At 42.7% G+C, this 17789-nt stretch overlaps 1 protein-coding gene across 4 annotated transcripts; it reads left to right on the top strand.

The window, feature by feature from the left end:
• Positions 1-737: 737 nt before the first annotated feature.
• LOC106580094 (heterogeneous nuclear ribonucleoprotein K) lies at positions 738-17258 on the top strand. 4 transcript variants are annotated; one of them, XM_014160741.2, is made up of 17 exons: positions 738-871; positions 2454-2522; positions 2635-2788; positions 5203-5300; positions 5619-5675; positions 6678-6721; positions 8024-8096; positions 8272-8385; positions 8643-8771; positions 8880-9208; positions 9375-9428; positions 10439-10481; positions 11500-11515; positions 15097-15129; positions 15274-15341; positions 15556-15725; positions 16343-17258. In XM_014160741.2, exons 3-17 carry the CDS (start codon positions 2728-2730, stop codon positions 16371-16373), a joined length of 1320 nt encoding a protein of 439 aa, XP_014016216.1. In that variant the 5' UTR covers positions 738-871; positions 2454-2522; positions 2635-2727; the 3' UTR covers positions 16374-17258. The 4 variants fall into 4 exon arrangements, with proteins under 4 accessions (XP_014016216.1, XP_014016217.1, XP_014016214.1 ...); XM_014160739.2 differs by having other exon boundaries at positions 739-871; positions 10436-10481; XM_014160740.2 differs by having other exon boundaries at positions 764-871; positions 2451-2522; positions 10436-10481.
• The last annotated feature ends 531 nt before the right edge of the window (positions 17259-17789 follow it).

Genomic DNA, 17789 nt, shown 5'->3' with positions numbered 1-17789 from the left:
AAGACTGGCTTCCCTTGGCACCCATGAATACACGCCACTGCTTAGAAGTAGTTTTCACATGCAAACTTCAAAAGTCTGAACTCAGAATCTAATATGCTTCCCAAAGATAACACGGTCGAGGTCGTAGAACGTTTATTTTGATTGGCGATTTTCTGCATTTATCAGTGCCATCAGGTAGTAGGCTGATTTCAGTTGTGTCCATATAGCAGTATTATTAGGGACATTGTTCTTCTTGCAAAGCATATATACGTTTTAATCGAACTATTATATTGTGTGCATGTAACCGTACTCATTGAGTGATCGTCATAAACCTTAATTTACGTTACAATGGTTTGGATTCGTTCTGTAGAATTGTAGCTATCTGCCCCAAACTACAAGTACAGCTACTTTTCGCTGGGCGAATCGCCAAGGCGCCAAAAGTTGGAGGCATGGAGAGTCAAAATGTTTGTGAAGTACTAAGGTTCCCATAATCATTTTTGGACTTCACGCGAAACACACTAAATATGTGATATATCTACATGTTACAAAGATGATAGCATTCGCTAGCTACAACCCTATATGAACATAGCTAGTAAGTATTTACATTATGATCAAGACTGAAAGTAAAGGACTGCTGCACGTGAACCAAACTATTTCGGTACGGAAGATTGGTGGGGACACAACAATATCTTCAGACCCGCCTCCATTATGTGAGTGACAGATGAGTTATCCAATTATTGCTATTTATTTACAATTCAAGGTCTATTTCCACCAATCGAAGCAGCTACCTCTTTCTTCAGATACACACATGATGTCTTAGCCATTTTTGTGCTTGCGTTCTTCCTCAGCGAAGGGTCGAAAAGGAGTAGCAACGATACACGGTGTAGCGCAGGTCTGTTTTACACACATTTCGATGCATCTCTGCAACGAATACATCCGTCATTACATGTTGATGCGATGGTATAAGCAAAAACATTTGAAAGCATTCGCGTATCAAGCTACACCATTTCCAACTAAAGTAGCTGGTTAATTATTGTAGTTAGCGATCCAGTGTTGCAGGCTAGCTAGCATAGCTTACACGGCTAAATTTAGAAATGTATCAAGTGTAATTAGATATGGCTTTCAGAGCTTTATTCCAACGTTATACGATTGTGTTTCTTGTCCCTAACTAACGTTAACTACACTAGCTACATATTACTGTAGCAGTCCAACAGCTAACGTCGTTGGGTAACGTTAATTGGTTACGTTAACATTAGCTACCTAACAACTGAAGCTAGTTACCTTAACTAGCCAGCCATTTTTACTAAATACTTTAACCAGCTGAATGAACTAAGTAGCTTCCCAATATGCTAGCGAGCTATTTTTCTCGTATACACAAGAGAACTAATAGCTAGCGAACGTTAGTTGTTTTCTTAAACCGTGTGCGCACATATGGCCTAGGCAGCCGATAGTGGGCGCCATAATTCGCCACGGCACTGTCGTCTAGGACTGCTGTGCACTCCCTGTCTATGCTCCTGTCCCCGGTAGACCATCCCGTAGACAAAGCATCCTCCATTCAGGTTCGAAAGGCATCATTTCCCTCAACTAGGAGAGCCGCCGGGGGGGGGGGGAAGTAAAATGTGTAGTCTTAATAAAACTTGATTTTCCACCACCATTTTCTGACAATTTAGGATGTGGTACACCCTTGGCTGAACGTGGTGTGCAACGTCCTAAACTAAACGTGTTTGATTACAGTAAGACTACACATTTTTCCCGGCGGCTCGCTATTAAAAATGGTAAGGAGGGGAAGTGATGCCTTGCAGCTTGAATGGAGGATGTTTTATTTACGAGCCGGTCCACGGGGGACACGGGTGTATTAACGGGAATGCACATCAACCCTAGACGATCATTGGATCAACGCTGTAGGCTAGCTCACACCATTAATCCCAAAATAATGCCCGATGAGCAAATGTATGATTGTAGCTAGCTATTTGTTTAATTACGATCAAGATAATTATCCGTGCGAGGTGATTCTGAGATGAGCCCTCGTTGCATTGTCATTTTGTCCCGACTCAGATATCATTGTGCCAGGTCGTATTATCAAATAAATCTGCTTTGTAACTTCACTCATGCATTGACTTTCTTTAGATTAATAATGTGCATCAATTCAGTATGTGTGTCATCTGGTCGCCTTCAGAATGGTATTAAAGCTCAGGGGCATATTAATTAAGCCAATTCTACTGCAAAATGTTTTTTAAACGAGACAGGGAGGGAACATACCTAAATATGTCCAATAGAAATTCTAATTTTGCTCTGTTTGCTTCTTAAATGGTTTTCGTAATGAATATGGCCAGTTCAAGATAATACATTCATTTGAATCAATGCTGTTTATGCACCATTTATTACAATTTTATAATCGTAGCAGTGTGTTATACGATTGTTCTTGGGTAGATTTGTTTTAATGCCGCTAACCAACCTTTGCCTTTTTTCAGTAGGTTCGCAGCTGCTCTGAGACTTTGTTTTGTTCCGCCCATAACACGCCCATCTTCTCACCATAAATAGTGGTAAGTGTTGGTCACCAGTCCAGTCTCTCTCCTCTGTCGTACTTTGTTTCGTCAGTTCTGAAAACCCCAAACCCTGCTCTCATCGCTTTCCCTCGACCATGTCCATCCACAGCCAGTCAGACAGAGGTGCCCGCTCCTCTCTCCCCGCTGTTACCTGCTCCCAGGACCGAGGTGCCTGCCCTACCCAGCCCGGTGTAAGCCGACAATGGAGACAGAAATTGAGCATCAAGAAAAAGAGACCTCATTCAGCAACACAGAGACAAACGGTGAGTTGTAATCCTTTTGTGTGTTAATTAAATAAGTGTAACTAACCTAGAAAATGAATAAGAACAGTGTAGTTATTTTTTTATAATTTTAAGTGGCGTGGTGCAAGGTTTATGCCCTCCTGTGTTTAATACTTACTAATAATCAATGTCTGGTTGAAAATATAAACATTTAGATTCCTAAATTGTAGCTGCCAGATATGTGCCAAAAAAAAGTGCAGAGCAGACAGTGTAGTGAGGTAGCCATATCTATTGCATCTATACTGTTTTAATATGTAAGGGCAATGAGTGGGCTATTAGTATTACATGTGTATAATTTCTACATCAACTGAATGCAGATCCAGAGAACGTGTGTGTGTGCGCGTGCACGTGCGTGCAGGGCTCCAGACTAACATTTTCCACTGGTGACACTAACTTTTTCAGTTGGTGGCACCAGCCTATGATTTGGTTGCACCATCGTTTTTTAGAAAAACATAGTCATAATCACCTTCAAGTCATTCACAGTGCTTTAGACAGTGTAATAGACTACAGAGCTGGTAGGCTATTCAAGAAACAAGTTGTCTATTTAACATGTCCAAGTAGGAATGCATTATTGAATATATTTTGATGTGCTACCTAATCCATTGATTGTCATGAATTGTGGGTTGACAGTAGGGTATTGTAATATTTTACTGTTAAAATAGGGCTCCAGAATTGTCTGAATTTTGTTGTTCAATTGAGATGAATTTGTCTGTGTTTATGTCCACTCATTTATTTTGGGCTAATTCACCACATGAGGAAGTGAACTCAAAACACATTGGCAATACTGAACTAAAATATAAACACAACATGTAAAGTGTTGGTCCGATTTCTCATGAGCTGAAATAAAGATCCTAGAAATGTTCCATACACACAAAACGCTTATTTAGCTCAAATGTTGTGCACACATTTGTTTACATCCCTGTTAGTGAGCATTTCTCTTTGCCAAGATAATCCATCCACCTGACAGAAGTGGCATATCAAGAAGCTGATTAAATAGCATGATCATTACACAGGTGCACCTTGTGCTGGGACAATAAAAGGCTACTCTATAATTGGCAGGTTTGTCACATAAAACAATGCCACAGATGTCAAAGGTTTTGAGGGAGCGCGCAATTGGCATGTTGACTGCAAGAATGTCCAACAGAACTGTTGCCAGAGAATTTAATGTTAATTTCTCTACCATAAGCCACCTCCAATGCCGTTTTAGAGAATGTAGCAGTACATCCAACTGCAGACCAAGTGTAACCACGCCAGCCCAGGACCACCTCATCTGACATATTCACCTGCGGATCGTCTGAAGATGGGGGGGGCTGAGGAACATTTCTGTCTTCAATAAAGCCCTTTTGTGGCAAAAAAACTAATTCTGATTGGCTGGGCCTGGCTCCCCATGGCTGCGCCCCTGCCCAGTCGTGATGTCCATAGATTAGGGCCTACGGAATTCATTTCAATTGACTGATTTTCTTCTGTGAATTGTACTCAGTAAAATCGTATACATTTTTGCATGTTGCGAGTATATTTTTGTTCAGTATAGATTATTAACACTAAATCTAATGCCTACTGCTAGTAGTCATGTATTAATCTAACAGTACATTTAATGTCCTCATGCTTGGTAAAGTAGCCACAGCAGCCATTATAGAATGGCATGTTGCGCTGAACAACAAAGGAGCTGATTGGCTGACACTGCCATTCCAAAATGCCAGCGGTGGCTACTGATAGCTAGCATGAGAACAAAAAGGGATGTTTTCTGGAAAAACTAGTAGTATTTCAATCTTCTCAAGGTATCAATTGGGATGTAATACAGCGGCACATCCCATCCCTGCGTTGAGGTATGTTTCTGACCCATATCTCGCGCTGGCTCCGCGGTGTCTTAATCTAACCATGATTGCATTCCAACCCCAGTGCAGCTCAGTGTAAAACAGGCTTAATGGTTGGGTCGGAATCTGCTGGCTACTATTGAGCTCAATGTAAAATGCTGAGAATTAGAACTTATACCCACATGAAGCTGAACATCCTCTCCAACAGTTTCAACAGTAGGTGCTTCCAAAGCTGTGTTTTACCTGCAAATTGGATTTTGAAATGTTATACAATCAGAACCCTCCTTTTTTTTGTGTGGGGGAGAGCACATCAAGGGAAAGGAAGAGAGATTGGCTCACTCATCACAGCAGCCGGGTCCAGTGAAACAGTTACTACGAAACTTGCATGAAGGGAATCATGAGGATAATGCACTTTACTGTTTGACCAAATTGTGGTTTTAGCTCCTGAAAAAATAGGACTTTTTAAACTTTTCATTGAGGTGACCAGCTCACTCGCATGTGACCAATAAAAAAATGTAACTTGCGAAGTCAAAAGGTTGAAAAATAGTGTGTGAGAAAGATTACTCTGTTTTTCTTTCACAGGTAAGCGTCCCGCAGAGGACGCGGAGGAAGAGCAGTCCTTTAAGCGCTCCAGGAACACAGACGACATGGTGGAGCTCCGCATTCTCCTGCAGAGCAAAGTCAGTCCGCTTTCTCTTCCTCATTCACAATCCCCTGCCTACCTTCAACAGCCACAATCTCCTCTGTGACTTATCCTTCTATGTAGCCTATCTTTTTCCCCCTCCCCAGTTATTTATTTAACCTTTATTTGACCACATCTATGGAGGTTAAGAGCTTCTTTTTTTTTTTTTTTTTTATCTACCCATGGTTCCATGTCTGATTTAATGCGGTCAAAATCAGTTTCGATTATGTAGTATGTAGATGATGTCTGAGGATTTTTTTTACTTTGTTATATCACAATAAGCTCGGTATCACATTACTTTTTTTTCCCGGTTCAGAATGCAGGAGCAGTGATTGGGAAGGGTGGTAAAAACATCAAATCCCTGCGCACAGACGTGAGTACATTTACACCACTCTTTTTGTCTGGGAATTTACAGTACCCCCTTCCATGGTTGTACTTTGGGAGTGTCTGATTTGACTAGTTTGTATGCAAATGTTGAGGCAATCTAAGTTGGTAGGTTGGGCTTAAGAAAATGGGTCTGTTAACTATGGTTGGGGGAAGTAAAGCTGTGAGGTTGTTGGGTAACTGTTGGGTAAATGCTGGGATATGATGTGTATTGAGAACTGCTCTACACCTGTTGTGGTATCATCAATCGAAAGTGTAATGTCTTTTATCAAAATGCCCCCCCCCCACCCCCACTAATCAATACGAAACCCATGGCCTTGTTAGCTCAAATGTATTTCTGTTTGCGTAATGAATACTGCTGTTACTACCAGGCATCGCACCGCTAAGACTTTCATTAATACTTGAGTGGGCCCAGTGTATTTTAGGGTGGAGCTGTTGTAGCACCCGACACCAATTCATCCTCTAGGAAATGTCTTGTGTATATAAACAGCCTGGCCAATTCTCAACTCATTTCATGTCATTACCTCTCTCTTTCTCCACCTTCCATCATTCTCCACTCTTCTCCCTCTCTCCTCTACCGCTATCCCTCTTTCTTATCTCCCTCTCTACATCTCCCCCTCCTTTTCTGACCCCATTCTACCCCCAACTATTTCTCTCTACCTGAATACCTTTGTCTCATCTTCCATCTCCTGTTCTTTAAAAAAAACAAAAACATTCTGAGAGAATATCACAATGAAGAATATTAGCCTGTATTAAAATGTATTCCTCTTCCCCCTCCCTCTTCCCTCTCCTGTTTTTTATTTTTGTTTATTTTTGCCCACTTCCTCTGTTGCCCATGTTCTGGATCGCCCCTCCTGCGCCCGCCCACCTGACACCCTGGCTGGCCCTGCCCATAATCGTGCCCCTCCCTAAATGGGCGCCTTACTTCATTGACATCTGTGTGCTCGAATGGCCCTGGCCCCTGCCCATGACACGCCCACGGCCCTTGCAGTTCAATGCCAGTGTGTCAGTCCCAGACAGCAGTGGGCCTGAGCGGTATGTCCCTAAGCTCCTCCCTCTCACTGCCTGACTTCAGAAAATAAACAAACAAACCTGCCTCTGTTCCTGTGACAAACATGTCAACTTTTGTTCAGTGACAGTATTATAAGCCTCTGTTTTCAGTGAGGGTTTCAACAAATACTTTAAACCTGCCTCTGTTCTAGTGACGGTATTTCAACATTCTATATTTTATTTCAATGATAGTATCTCTCCCTTCAACGTTCCTCACCTCCCTCCTTCCCCTCTCAGAGTTGGTGTACTGGTCTGTTTTAGCTTCTCACATTCCCCTCCTACCATCTTCCTCGTCCTTGTTACCACAGATCTTTTTTAGGGGGTGGTGGGTTTGGACCACTATAAGTACGTAAGACTGTTATTCCAGGCAGAGCAGCTAGGGTTCAAGTGTTGTATGTCTTTTTCCCTTCTTTACTCTCCATATTACCTTTGCCATAGTTGGAACTGTTGAAAGTGAACTTATTTGTCACCTCATCCCTGTCACCCATGTCGCTCCTCCTTGCCTTCCCTCAACATCCTCCTGTCCAATGGCGGGAGCATAACTCACTGTGACCCTGCCATCTCTCACCCATCTTTAAGTTTACTTTAAACTGTTCCTTGTTTAATTATTTTGATTAGCATAGTGTACTACTGTCATGTTTTTATTGACCTTTCGTTCTTTTTTTGTTTAGTTTTTTTCTCCCATGTTGTGCTACAGTCCAATTGCTTTAGTGCTCTGGCAGCAGGCCCCATCGGTGCAAACCGCCCCCAAACCTTTCCTTCCTTCCCCCCCCTTCCAGGGGTCACTAAAACACACCTGCTTTCTTTGGGTTCCTTTTACCTGTTTTTTTTATTTTTATTGTTGTGGTCTTCTTTGTCAGACACACTGAGGGGGTTAATTTGTGTATTTATGGATACCTGCTGATATGTTATAGATATAAATTGATTATGGGGTATTCTGTCCTCTTATTCCTCTGTTGTGATTTGAATGGGGTGTGCACATAGAACCAGAATTACTACATATGGCCGCTGGTCCACTCATCACAGAACATTGACTTGAATGGGAATGTCCATTCTAGTAATTCTATTTCTATGGGACTGTACCACAACAGCTACCCGGTTAACCCCCACGGCTGGGACCGGATGAAAGGGAGGGGTCTTCATTTATTGTCAGATGTTATGGTTGAAGTTCTGCTGAGGGAGAGTTGACCTTGGTTTTGAAATACTGTTTCTTTCCTCTCTAACACTTGGTCACCATTTGATTGGTCCCCCTGGGAATATCCTGCGCTGTGATTGGTGGCTCTAAAGCATTCTGAGCATCAGTGCTGAAATCGAGACCGTGGGAGAGATCCTGCTCAAGATCATCCCTACTCTGGAGGAGGTGAGCCTGTGGTTGGAGATAAGGGAGAATGAGACCAGCATTATGGCTGCCTATAATTTTCAGTTATAGTCCTGAGTGGTACCTACTAGATATTGAGTGTGCAGATAAAAGAAAACATAGCATTTCCAATGGGATATAGATATAAAATGCTAAAGTTTTACCCCCCTCCCACTAGTACCAACAGTACAATGGGATGGACTTTGACTGTGAGCTGAGGCTGCTGATCCACCAGAGCCTGGCAGGTAGCATCATTGGTGTGAAGGGAGCCAAGATCAAAGAGTTACGAGAGGTACAGTTATGCGCTGTGAACTACTCCCATTCTTATCTCCTCACCTGGGTCATGTCCAGTACGTACAAAAATGGGATAACATTTTAAAATACTTGATGGGCCTACTACCTGAACTTGTCCAATAAGAATGCAAATGTTTTACTGTCATTTAGAGCTTATTGAAGGTGACCCTGATTCAATCTTTTTCTGTGGGTTCTTCTCAGTCATATGGCCTTGCTTTGTCTAATTTGACCTGTGTTGACTCTTGACTGTTGTAGAACACCCAGACCAGCATCAAGCTGTTCCAGGAATGCTGTCCCCAGTCCACGGACCGCGTGGTTCTGGTCGGCGGCAAGTCTGAGCGCGTCGTTGAGTGCATCAAGATCATGCTGGAGCTCATCGCTGAGGTTGGTGCTCTTATCGAACCGTTGGTTCTGTTGTCGAACCATTTGACTGAGCTGTAAATACCACAGCCAGCCGGCTGTAGAAATGATGTGTGATCCTATCCCCGTCAGGCTCCCATAAAAGGGCGCGCCCAGCCCTACGACCCCAACTTCTACGACGAGACATACGACTACGGCGGCTTCACCGTGATGTTTGAGGAGCGCGGGGGTGGCGGCGGCCGGCGACCCTTGGGGGGCTTCCACATGCGAGGGGGACGAGGTGGCGGAGGTTTTGACCGAGGGCCCTCTGGACGAGGGGGTCGAGGGGGGCCCATGCCCCCCGCCCGCAGGGACTACGAGGAGATGAGCCCCCGCCGTGGACCCCCGCCTCCCCACCCAGTGAGAGGGGGGAGGGGTGAGAGTCGTGGCCGCAACCTGGCCCCACCACACAGAGGAGGAGGGTAAGAGAGCTTCACCATCGCTCATTTCCATTTCTTTTTCCAAACATCTCTTTCTGTCCATTTTGCTTTGTCTACATCAGTTTGTGCTCAAAAGTGCAGGGACATATGGTCTTTCATTCATAGTGTGTGTGGGCTCGTGTGTGTTCCATTTCCACGTTGTTTGCAGAGATGACCAGTACTCCTATGACTCCTATCGGGGCAATGCAGATGCCAGACCCAAGTAAGTCCTTTTCCAGCCTTGTAGGCCACTGGTCTGGAGTCAGTGAGTACGGTTACATGCAACAAAATGCCATTATTGTGGATATTCAGATTAATATAATAGTTTGATTAAAACGTTACACACAGTACCAGTCAAAAGTTTGGACATGCCTACTCATTTCAGGGTTTTTCTTTATTTTTACTATATTATAGATGATTCCATATGTTATTTAATAGTTTTGATGTCTTCACTATTATTCTACAATGTAAAAAATAAAGAGAAACCCTGGAATGAGTAGGTGTGTCTAAACTCATGACTGGTACTATACGTTTGCAAGAAAGATTTCTGTAATAATACTGTTTACATGAACACATCTGAACTCAGGGTCGTTGATGCCACTCTGATAAATGCAGAAAATCAGCAATCAAAATAAACATTCTACCATGTTGTTTTTTGTGACGCATATTTTCGGAGTTTATATAACGTTTCAATGTGAACTACTTTTAAGACTCGTACGTTCAGTTGTTTACGAACTCCCTTCACTCGCTCTGAAGATGGAGGCTCGCTTGGCTGGTACATGCGCAGAACAAATGCACTGCCGATTTTGAAGGTCTTCACATGTCCTAATAATTTGAAGGATTGCTCAGAAAACCAGGTGTTTTAATCGGCTTATACTTACTTCGATTTTGACTTCATGCAAATTAAGATAAGCAGAGTAAGGTTTTAACATGACTACTGCATAATCTGCCTACTGCCATAATCGGTTTAATATTGAATTACTACTTTGCATGTCAACGTCCTCATTCGGTGCTGTAGTCAGTCAGTCTCGCCTGAGTCTGTTCCTCTGATTACTGGCCTCATCAGTGTTTCAGCCCTGCCATTTGCCTGTCAACACCGCTTACTTTTGTGTTCTACATGGGTCTGTGAATGTGTGTGGTTTGACTTGGATCGGAGAGCTGCTGAAAAGCCCTCTGCCTTGTCAATGTTTTTCTCAAGTCAGACTTTCATTTTCTCTGTCTTTCTCTTAGCAGTGACAGAAGAGGGAGACCAGGAGATCGCTATGGCGATAACATGGTTAGTGACCCTTAACTAAATGCATGCTACTGTCGTCTTGGTATCTATTGGCTGAAGCATCATACGCTGAAACAATTGTTGGTCTTTCCTAGACAGTGATTGTAATTGCCTGATAATAACCTCATCGCCATGGCCACAGCTAACCCCACTATAAAACCCAACAACACCTTTACCACTAACATGTAATAAACATTACTTTACCATAGTTAACCATATGACCAAACCATAAGCACAGGTAATGGGTAACTTCAGTAATAATTGCCCATACCACCATGACCACTACCATCAACGTAATCATGGGGGGGGGCTGTGGTTGCTAGGTGTTAATAATAATGCTTTGTTGACAGACTGGTAGGTTATCTTTGAGAGCTGGCAGGATGCTGCCTCCAGTTGCTCAGCAACTGATTTTTGAATCGCTTGTTGCCCTGGTGACTGAGCCGCTGAATAGCAGGTGAAAGCTGTGGCGTGAGTGGCTGATGGATGCAAGCGGAGAAGGGGGCAGGGGTCTCCAGCATCAAATAGGGGCTTTTGTACGAACTGGCCTCAACCCTGACTTGATCGGAGGGATCGATAGTTACATATCACAATATTATATTGATACTTTGACTCCAAGTGACGCTATTTAATTTTACGCTACCTTGTTGCTAAACTCCGCAGTTTTTTGATTCTATAGCATGTTCTCCGTCTTCTTTTTAAATAGTGAGCCAATATGTTTTCAGCACTTATTTCCATGACTAATCAAAAATGTATTTTCTAATGCTCCGGTCTCTCTGCACCAGACTTACAGTGAGCCATATGTTTGGACATCAAATCGCAGTATCGAATCGCTATACATATAGAATTGTGAGAATCAATACATAATGTATCGGCACCTAAGTATCGAGATAATATATCTTGAGGTCCCTGCCCTAATCCTGATCATGCAAGGCCGGGGTTGCATGCATCCATGAGTGTTTACAACAGATCACAAGGAAATGTGTGTTTAACCCTGCTCTCCCTCTCTTTTCTCTTTCTCCAGGGTGGGGGTGGATATGGTGAGTTGTTCCGTTCTTCCAATGTGGTTCTGTCTGAGTTCAGTTTGTCATGCTGTCTCCATGGCACAATATTTCATTTGTAAAGCGCATATAAAAACAAATGTATTTATAAAGCCCTTCTTACATCAGCTGATACCTCAAAGTGCTGTACAGAAACCCAGCCAAAAACCCCAAACAGCAAGCAATGCAGGTGTAGAAGCACGGTGGCTAAGAAAAACTCCCTAGAAAGGCCAGAACCTAGGAAGAAACCTAGAGAGGAACCAGGCTATGAGGCGTGGCCAGTCCTTTTCTGGCTGTGCCGGGTGGAGATTATAACAGAACATGGCCAAGATGTTCAAATGTTCATAGATGACCAGCAGGGTCAAATAATAATAATCACAGTTGTCGAGGGTGCAACAGGTCAGCACCTCAGGAGTAAATGTCAGTTGGCTTTTCATAGCCGATCATTCAGAGTATCTCTACTGCTCCTGCTGTCTCTAGAGAGTTGAAAACAGCAGGTCTGGGACAGGTAGCACGTCCGGTGAACAGGTCAGGGTTCCATAGCCGCAGGCAGAACAGTTGAAACTGGAGCAGCAGCACAGCCAGGTGGACTGGGGACAGCAGGCCAGGTAGTCCTGAGGCATGGTCCTAGGGCTCAGGTCCTCCGAGAGGGGGAGAAAGAAAGAGGGAATTAGAGAGAGCATACTTAAATTCACACAGGACACCGGATAAGACAGGAGAAATACTCCAGATATAATATATATCATATCCCATTCGCAATGCATATCAGGTAGAAAACAAAACACAAACAAAATTCAACGACAAAATATAAAAAAGTAGAATAATTTCAATACATTAAACCATTACCTGCTAATACAAAAAATATAGACTGTAAACAGATTAAGCAATCAAAGATTAAAAGCTAGGCCTTTTAAATGTGTTTTAAACAAGGAAATGGAAGCTGCCTGCGTTCCAGACCTCAGGAGCCACACGTGAGAAGGCCCTATTACCCGTGCTGAACAGGTTTGTGACCAGGCAATTTGAGTCTGGTTATCGTAGCGGTGTGCTGGGGAATAGTTCTCTAGAATTTGGCATATGCATTTAGAAGTTGGCATATGCATCACCCTTGAGGGCCTTTTAAGGTGAGCAGTAGAATCTTAAATGTGATCCTGTATTGAACAGGAAGCCAATGGAGGTTGAGTAAAGCAGGGTGATGTGAGTTTTTTTGTGTAGTTTGTGAGCGCATCCTGGCAGCTGCATTCTGGATCATCTGGAGTTGACAGGAGCCTTACTGTCAGCAGTGCCGAGATGTTACCAAGGCATGCGCAAGCTTCTCAGCATCCACAGTGAACAAGACCTGATTCAAGGTGGAAATATTACACTTTTTGTTGCGTTATGTGTGCTTCAAACAAGAGGCTAGAGTCCAAAATTACACAGGTTTCTGGCAGTGGGGGAAGCTGTGATGGCGTCATCATCCAGAGGAAGGGAGAATGTGCTCATTTTGCTCTGTGTACTCTTAGAGCAAATAAACACAAGCTCTGTTTTGCTTTTGGAAGTTCAACTGCATCCATCTCTTGATTGCATCTAGACAGTCTGTTAGTTTGGTTGTTAGTCTGACTTGTCCTCACGTATGTGCAAAAATTCAACTTTAGTCCAAATCTCCGTATAAGTATACCGTGTGGCAGTGTATGTGTGTATAGAGAACAGGAGTGGCCCCATAGCAGAGCCCTGGGGGACTCCTTGAGTGACTGTGGCAGGGTTGGATCACAAATTCTTGTCTGTAAGTCAGGAGCTAAACCACAGGAGTGATGTGCCAGAGAATCCAAGCTAGTTCGTAAGTCTGCTGATGATCGCATGATTCTCTGTGACAAAGGCTGCTGTGATGTCCAAAAGTAAAAAGATGCTAGTGTCTTCATCAGCTGTCATCAACAAGTCATGTGTAACTTTTACCAGGGCTGTCTCTGTACTGTGCTGTACATGGAAGCCGGACTGGAAGGGTTCATGGAGATTGTTGGTTGAAAGGTAGTTCTGTAGCTGTATTGAGACCACATGTTCAAAGGACCTTTGACTGAAAAGGCTAGGTTGGAAACAGTGGTGGGAAAAGTACCCAATTGTCATATTTGAGTAAAAGCAAAGATATGTTAATAGAAAATGACCGAAGTAAAAGTGAGTCACTCAGTCAAATTCTACTTGAGTAAAAGTCTAAAGGTATTTTAAATATACTTAAGTATAAATCATTTCAAATTTCTTATATTAAGCAAACCAGATGGCACCATTTTCTTTTTTTAAATTACATATAGCCAGGGGCACACTCACAACACTCAGACATAATTTACAAACAAAGCATTTGTGTTTAGTTAATCCGCCAGATCAGAGGCAGTAGGGATGACCAGGGATGTTATCTTTAAAAGTGTGAGTTTGACAGTTTTCCTGTCCTGCTAAGCATTCAAAATGTAAGGAGTACTTTTACATGTCAGGGAAAATGTATGGAGTAAAAAGTACATCATTTTCTTTAGGAATGTAATGAAGTAAAAGTTGTCAAAAAAAAATAGGAAAGTACAGATACCAAAAAAACTACATAAGTTGTACTTGAAAGTATTTTTACTTAAGTACTTTACACAACTGGTTGGAAATTGGTCTGTAATTTCCAGGTTTTTTCCAGATTTTGTATAATGGAGGCAGTTTTCAGGGAATTAGGCACAGTGCCTGAATTAAGTAATTTATGATTTTGGTTATAGTTAGACTGAGAAGAGTGAGGCAGGATTTTGCTTTGGGAATAGGGTCGAAGGGGCAGGTAGTTGACCTCGTATTTTGGACAATTTCAGAGACCGTTGTTGGGCTTGTTCTTGAAAATGTGTTGAAACTGCAGCTAGTAGGCTCAGTATAAAGCATAGGGGCACATCCCAAGCAAGGGGTAGTTTGTGCAGTGCACTACTTCATTTTGAATTGGAAAAAATCAAGAAAACTGTTGCATTGCTCGATGGAGGGGGTAGAGGAGGAGTTATCTGGGGGTTTACATTTCTTTTAGGACAGAAAATAGCATTCTGGGGTTTCCCCTCACAATTTGCAATGAGACTGGTATAGTCTAACTTGCGTGCAGTGTTCAGTACCTCTGTATGCAATCTGATGATATAGCAGGGCTTGGGCATGCCTAGTTGGGTTTGTTTTCCTCCTTCTTTCCAGTTTACGGCGAGCAGCTTTCATAGAACGTAGAGGGCTAGTGGTTCTCCGGTGTATGTTATAGAACCTGATTTCAGCTGGTCTGCTCTATAAGGCTACACATTTTATTGTTGTTTTTATTTGGGCAGGATAGAGTCTCTTTTACAAGGGAACCCTGCATGACTGACAATTACACAATCAAGGAAGCATAGGATATAATACTCAACAGCCTGGAGTGTATTGTTTTGCACCAGTGTACTTGTCGACTATCTTTGTTTTGTCATTTCGACTGTTTATTGGAAGATCATCTTTGAAACGTGTTGGCCTGCTCTATATCAGGTTGGTAAATATGTGTTTGTTTATGGTACCAGTCTGCTCTGGATGTGTACATTTTAAAAACCTTTCCCTAACTAGATCTATTTTCTCTCTCGCCTTTCAAACAGATAACAACTCTTCCTGGGACTCCTATCAGTCTGGTGAGTCTGTAGAAGCACGTCCCACAGCTTGGTATTCAGTATGTTGTTAGGTTATGGTGATGTTAATAGAGTCTAAACACTTCCTCAAGCTGTTTCTCTGATCTCTCCTTGTGTGTATGTCACTGTATGCGCCGTGTGTGTTAGGTGGACGCGGTTCCTATAATGATATGGGAGGGCCAGTCATCACCACACAAGTGACGATCCCGAAAGATGTGTGTATAAGCAGAAGAGGGGGGGACTCCCCCATTACCTCTCTCGAACACACCCACACACTATGTTCTCATACAGAGCAATGGCTCGGCCTGTCTCGCCCACCATGGCCTATGAAACCCTTACGCAACATTCACACGCACACACAGAACACACTTTTCCTGTGTTTTCACACTGTTGTGCATGACATTCAGTTGACCCTGGTGTTTTCTACAGCTGGCCGGCTCCATCATTGGTAAGGGAGGTCAGAGGATCAAGCAGATCCGGCATGAGTCTGGCGCCTCCATTAAGATCGACGAGCCACTGGAGGGTTCTGAGGATCGCATCATCACCATCAGCGGCACCCAGGACCAGATCCAAAACGCTCAGTACCTATTGCAGAATAGGCAAGTTCTGGACGCCCTCTGAGTGAATAGTTTCATGTCTGCCTTTTCTATACCTTCCTGTTTTTATAGCCACATTTTGATCTCAAATATATGTATGTGTAGATGTATATTTTTCTACCTCCTTTTAATCTCTTATTATATTTCTCTGTCTGCTGCTGATGTTTACTAACCTCTCTCCTCCCGTGCAATGTGAAAGTAGTTTGAGCTTCTTCTTGTGAAATGGCTGTATTAAAATCTGTACACAATACTTGTACAAGTATTATCATATTAATACAAAACTGTAGGTCAATATTTGTTTGATGTGTTAATCATTCAACATGTCAGATTTTTAGAAGAAAATGATTGGTGAAATGTTTGGTTTTATGACCCAAGAGCCTTTTCGGTGTGAAGCAGGGAGTGGACTTCTTCCCTGCCTGTTGCTGTGTGGAAGACTAGTGATTTTGTTGTTTTTAGTTAGATGAATCGACAACAAATCACAGTCTGCCAAACGGCACAGGCTCCTCCTCTTCTGTCTCCCCGGCAACCGTCAGCGTGTCTCATTGCGCAGATGCTGAAGTGCTAATGCTGCCTCGTAGCCATGGTGACTAACCTTGTCTCCCTTCCTCCTCCTCCCCCAGCGCACTGCACCTGCTCGGACACCAGGACTAACCCTCGCCTCCGACTAGGCCCGCATCACGTGCTCTCTCCCTGTCTCAGACTCTCCCAACTCCCTCTCCCACCCCCAACCCCTCTATATATCTTTATTGACTCCTGTGAATTTTCTTTTTCTTTTTACTCTTTCAGTGTGAAGCAGTACTCTGGTCAGTTCCTCTAAACAAGGAGACTCAGATTGAAGCAAATCCCTCCCATCCCCATCTTATTGTCCCAGTTTGTGGGCATTTTGTTAATTTTTTTTAAGGTCCAACATTCCTATGTTAAATGTAGACGTTCTGCATTTTTTGTGTAGTTCTCTACTCCATCTCTTGTATTTGTATAAAAAAAAAAAAAAACATTTGTCAAAATATTTGGAGTCTCCTGACAGACAAGTGAACATTATCTTTATTTTTGGATGGGTTGATTTCTATGGTGTGTTTGTCAGTAGAGTACGACTGTCCCGTCTTTGTGTTCTCTTTGTCTGTATTGGAGTTTTTCACACACACCCCTTACCACCACTCAGTGCAACATGCAGAATGTACGCCTTTTTTTTTTTAAAGGAACGTTTTATGATTTTAAAAAATAAATGTAGGAAATTGTAATTTTGTCATGTTTTTCATTGTAATGAAATGTTTCAGGATGTATCGGGGTGACATGGGGATTATACACAAGTATTCTTATTATTCATCACATTTCCTGGCTGTACACTTTTGTAGGACTGTTTTTGAGTCTTGGTGATAGTGTCATGCCATAAAGCCTGCTCTATTAGCCATGCTAAACAGTCCTTATTTGGGACATGATAATATGGCTACAAGCAATACTTGGTGTATGCATCTCCTAGGGGGTTAGGCTTTTCTACTAGAATCCATTTTTTTTTAAATAAATAAAGATTGAAACGTCTGTAGGTTCTTGGCTAAGTCTTATGGAGATCCTGCTTAGTAATGTTCTTGATGTAGCCAATGTCCCACTGACATTCCTGTGACCCCCTAGGTCAAAGAAATACTTCAGCCTAGCCTGACCCATGCCCTGCTGTAGAGAAAATTGCTGTCTTTTTATTTTATTTAACTAGGCAAGTCAGTTAAGCACAAATTCTTATTTACAATGACGACCTACCAAAAGACAGAAGGCCTGCTGCGGGGACGGGGGCTGGGATAAAAAAATATATATGACAAAACACACATGATGAAATACAACACGACTACATCAAGAGAGACCTAAGACGACAACATAGCAAGGCAGCAATACATGACAACATAGCATGGTAGCAACACAAAACATGGTACAAACATTACTGGGCACAGACAACAGCACAAACGGCAAGAAGGTAGAGACGACGATGCATCACGCAAATCAGCCACAACTGTCAGTGTCCATGATTGAGTCTTTCAATGAAGAGATTGAGATAAATCTGTCCAGTTTGAGTGTTTGTTG

Source organism: Salmo salar, chromosome ssa20 (assembly GCF_905237065.1).
Source record: "Salmo salar chromosome ssa20, Ssal_v3.1, whole genome shotgun sequence".
NCBI classification, from domain to species: domain Eukaryota; kingdom Metazoa; phylum Chordata; class Actinopteri; order Salmoniformes; family Salmonidae; genus Salmo; species Salmo salar.
The sequence above is the reverse complement of the archived record's forward strand: the minus strand, read 5'-3'. Positions and strand labels throughout refer to the sequence as shown.

What these genes read in the sequence shown, in the direction of transcription:
- LOC106580094 (XM_014160739.2), top strand. Translation starts at nt 2,728, where the DNA reads ATGGAGACAGAAATTGAGCATCAAGAAAAAGAGACCTCATTCAGCAAC. An exon ending in AGATCAAAGAGTTACGAGAG is followed by an intron (nt 8,386 to 8,642) that starts GTACAGTTATGC and finishes TGACTGTTGTAG; the next exon opens with AACACCCAGACCAGCATCAA. An exon ending in TGCTGGAGCTCATCGCTGAG is followed by an intron (nt 8,772 to 8,879) that starts GTTGGTGCTCTT and finishes TATCCCCGTCAG; the next exon opens with GCTCCCATAAAAGGGCGCGC.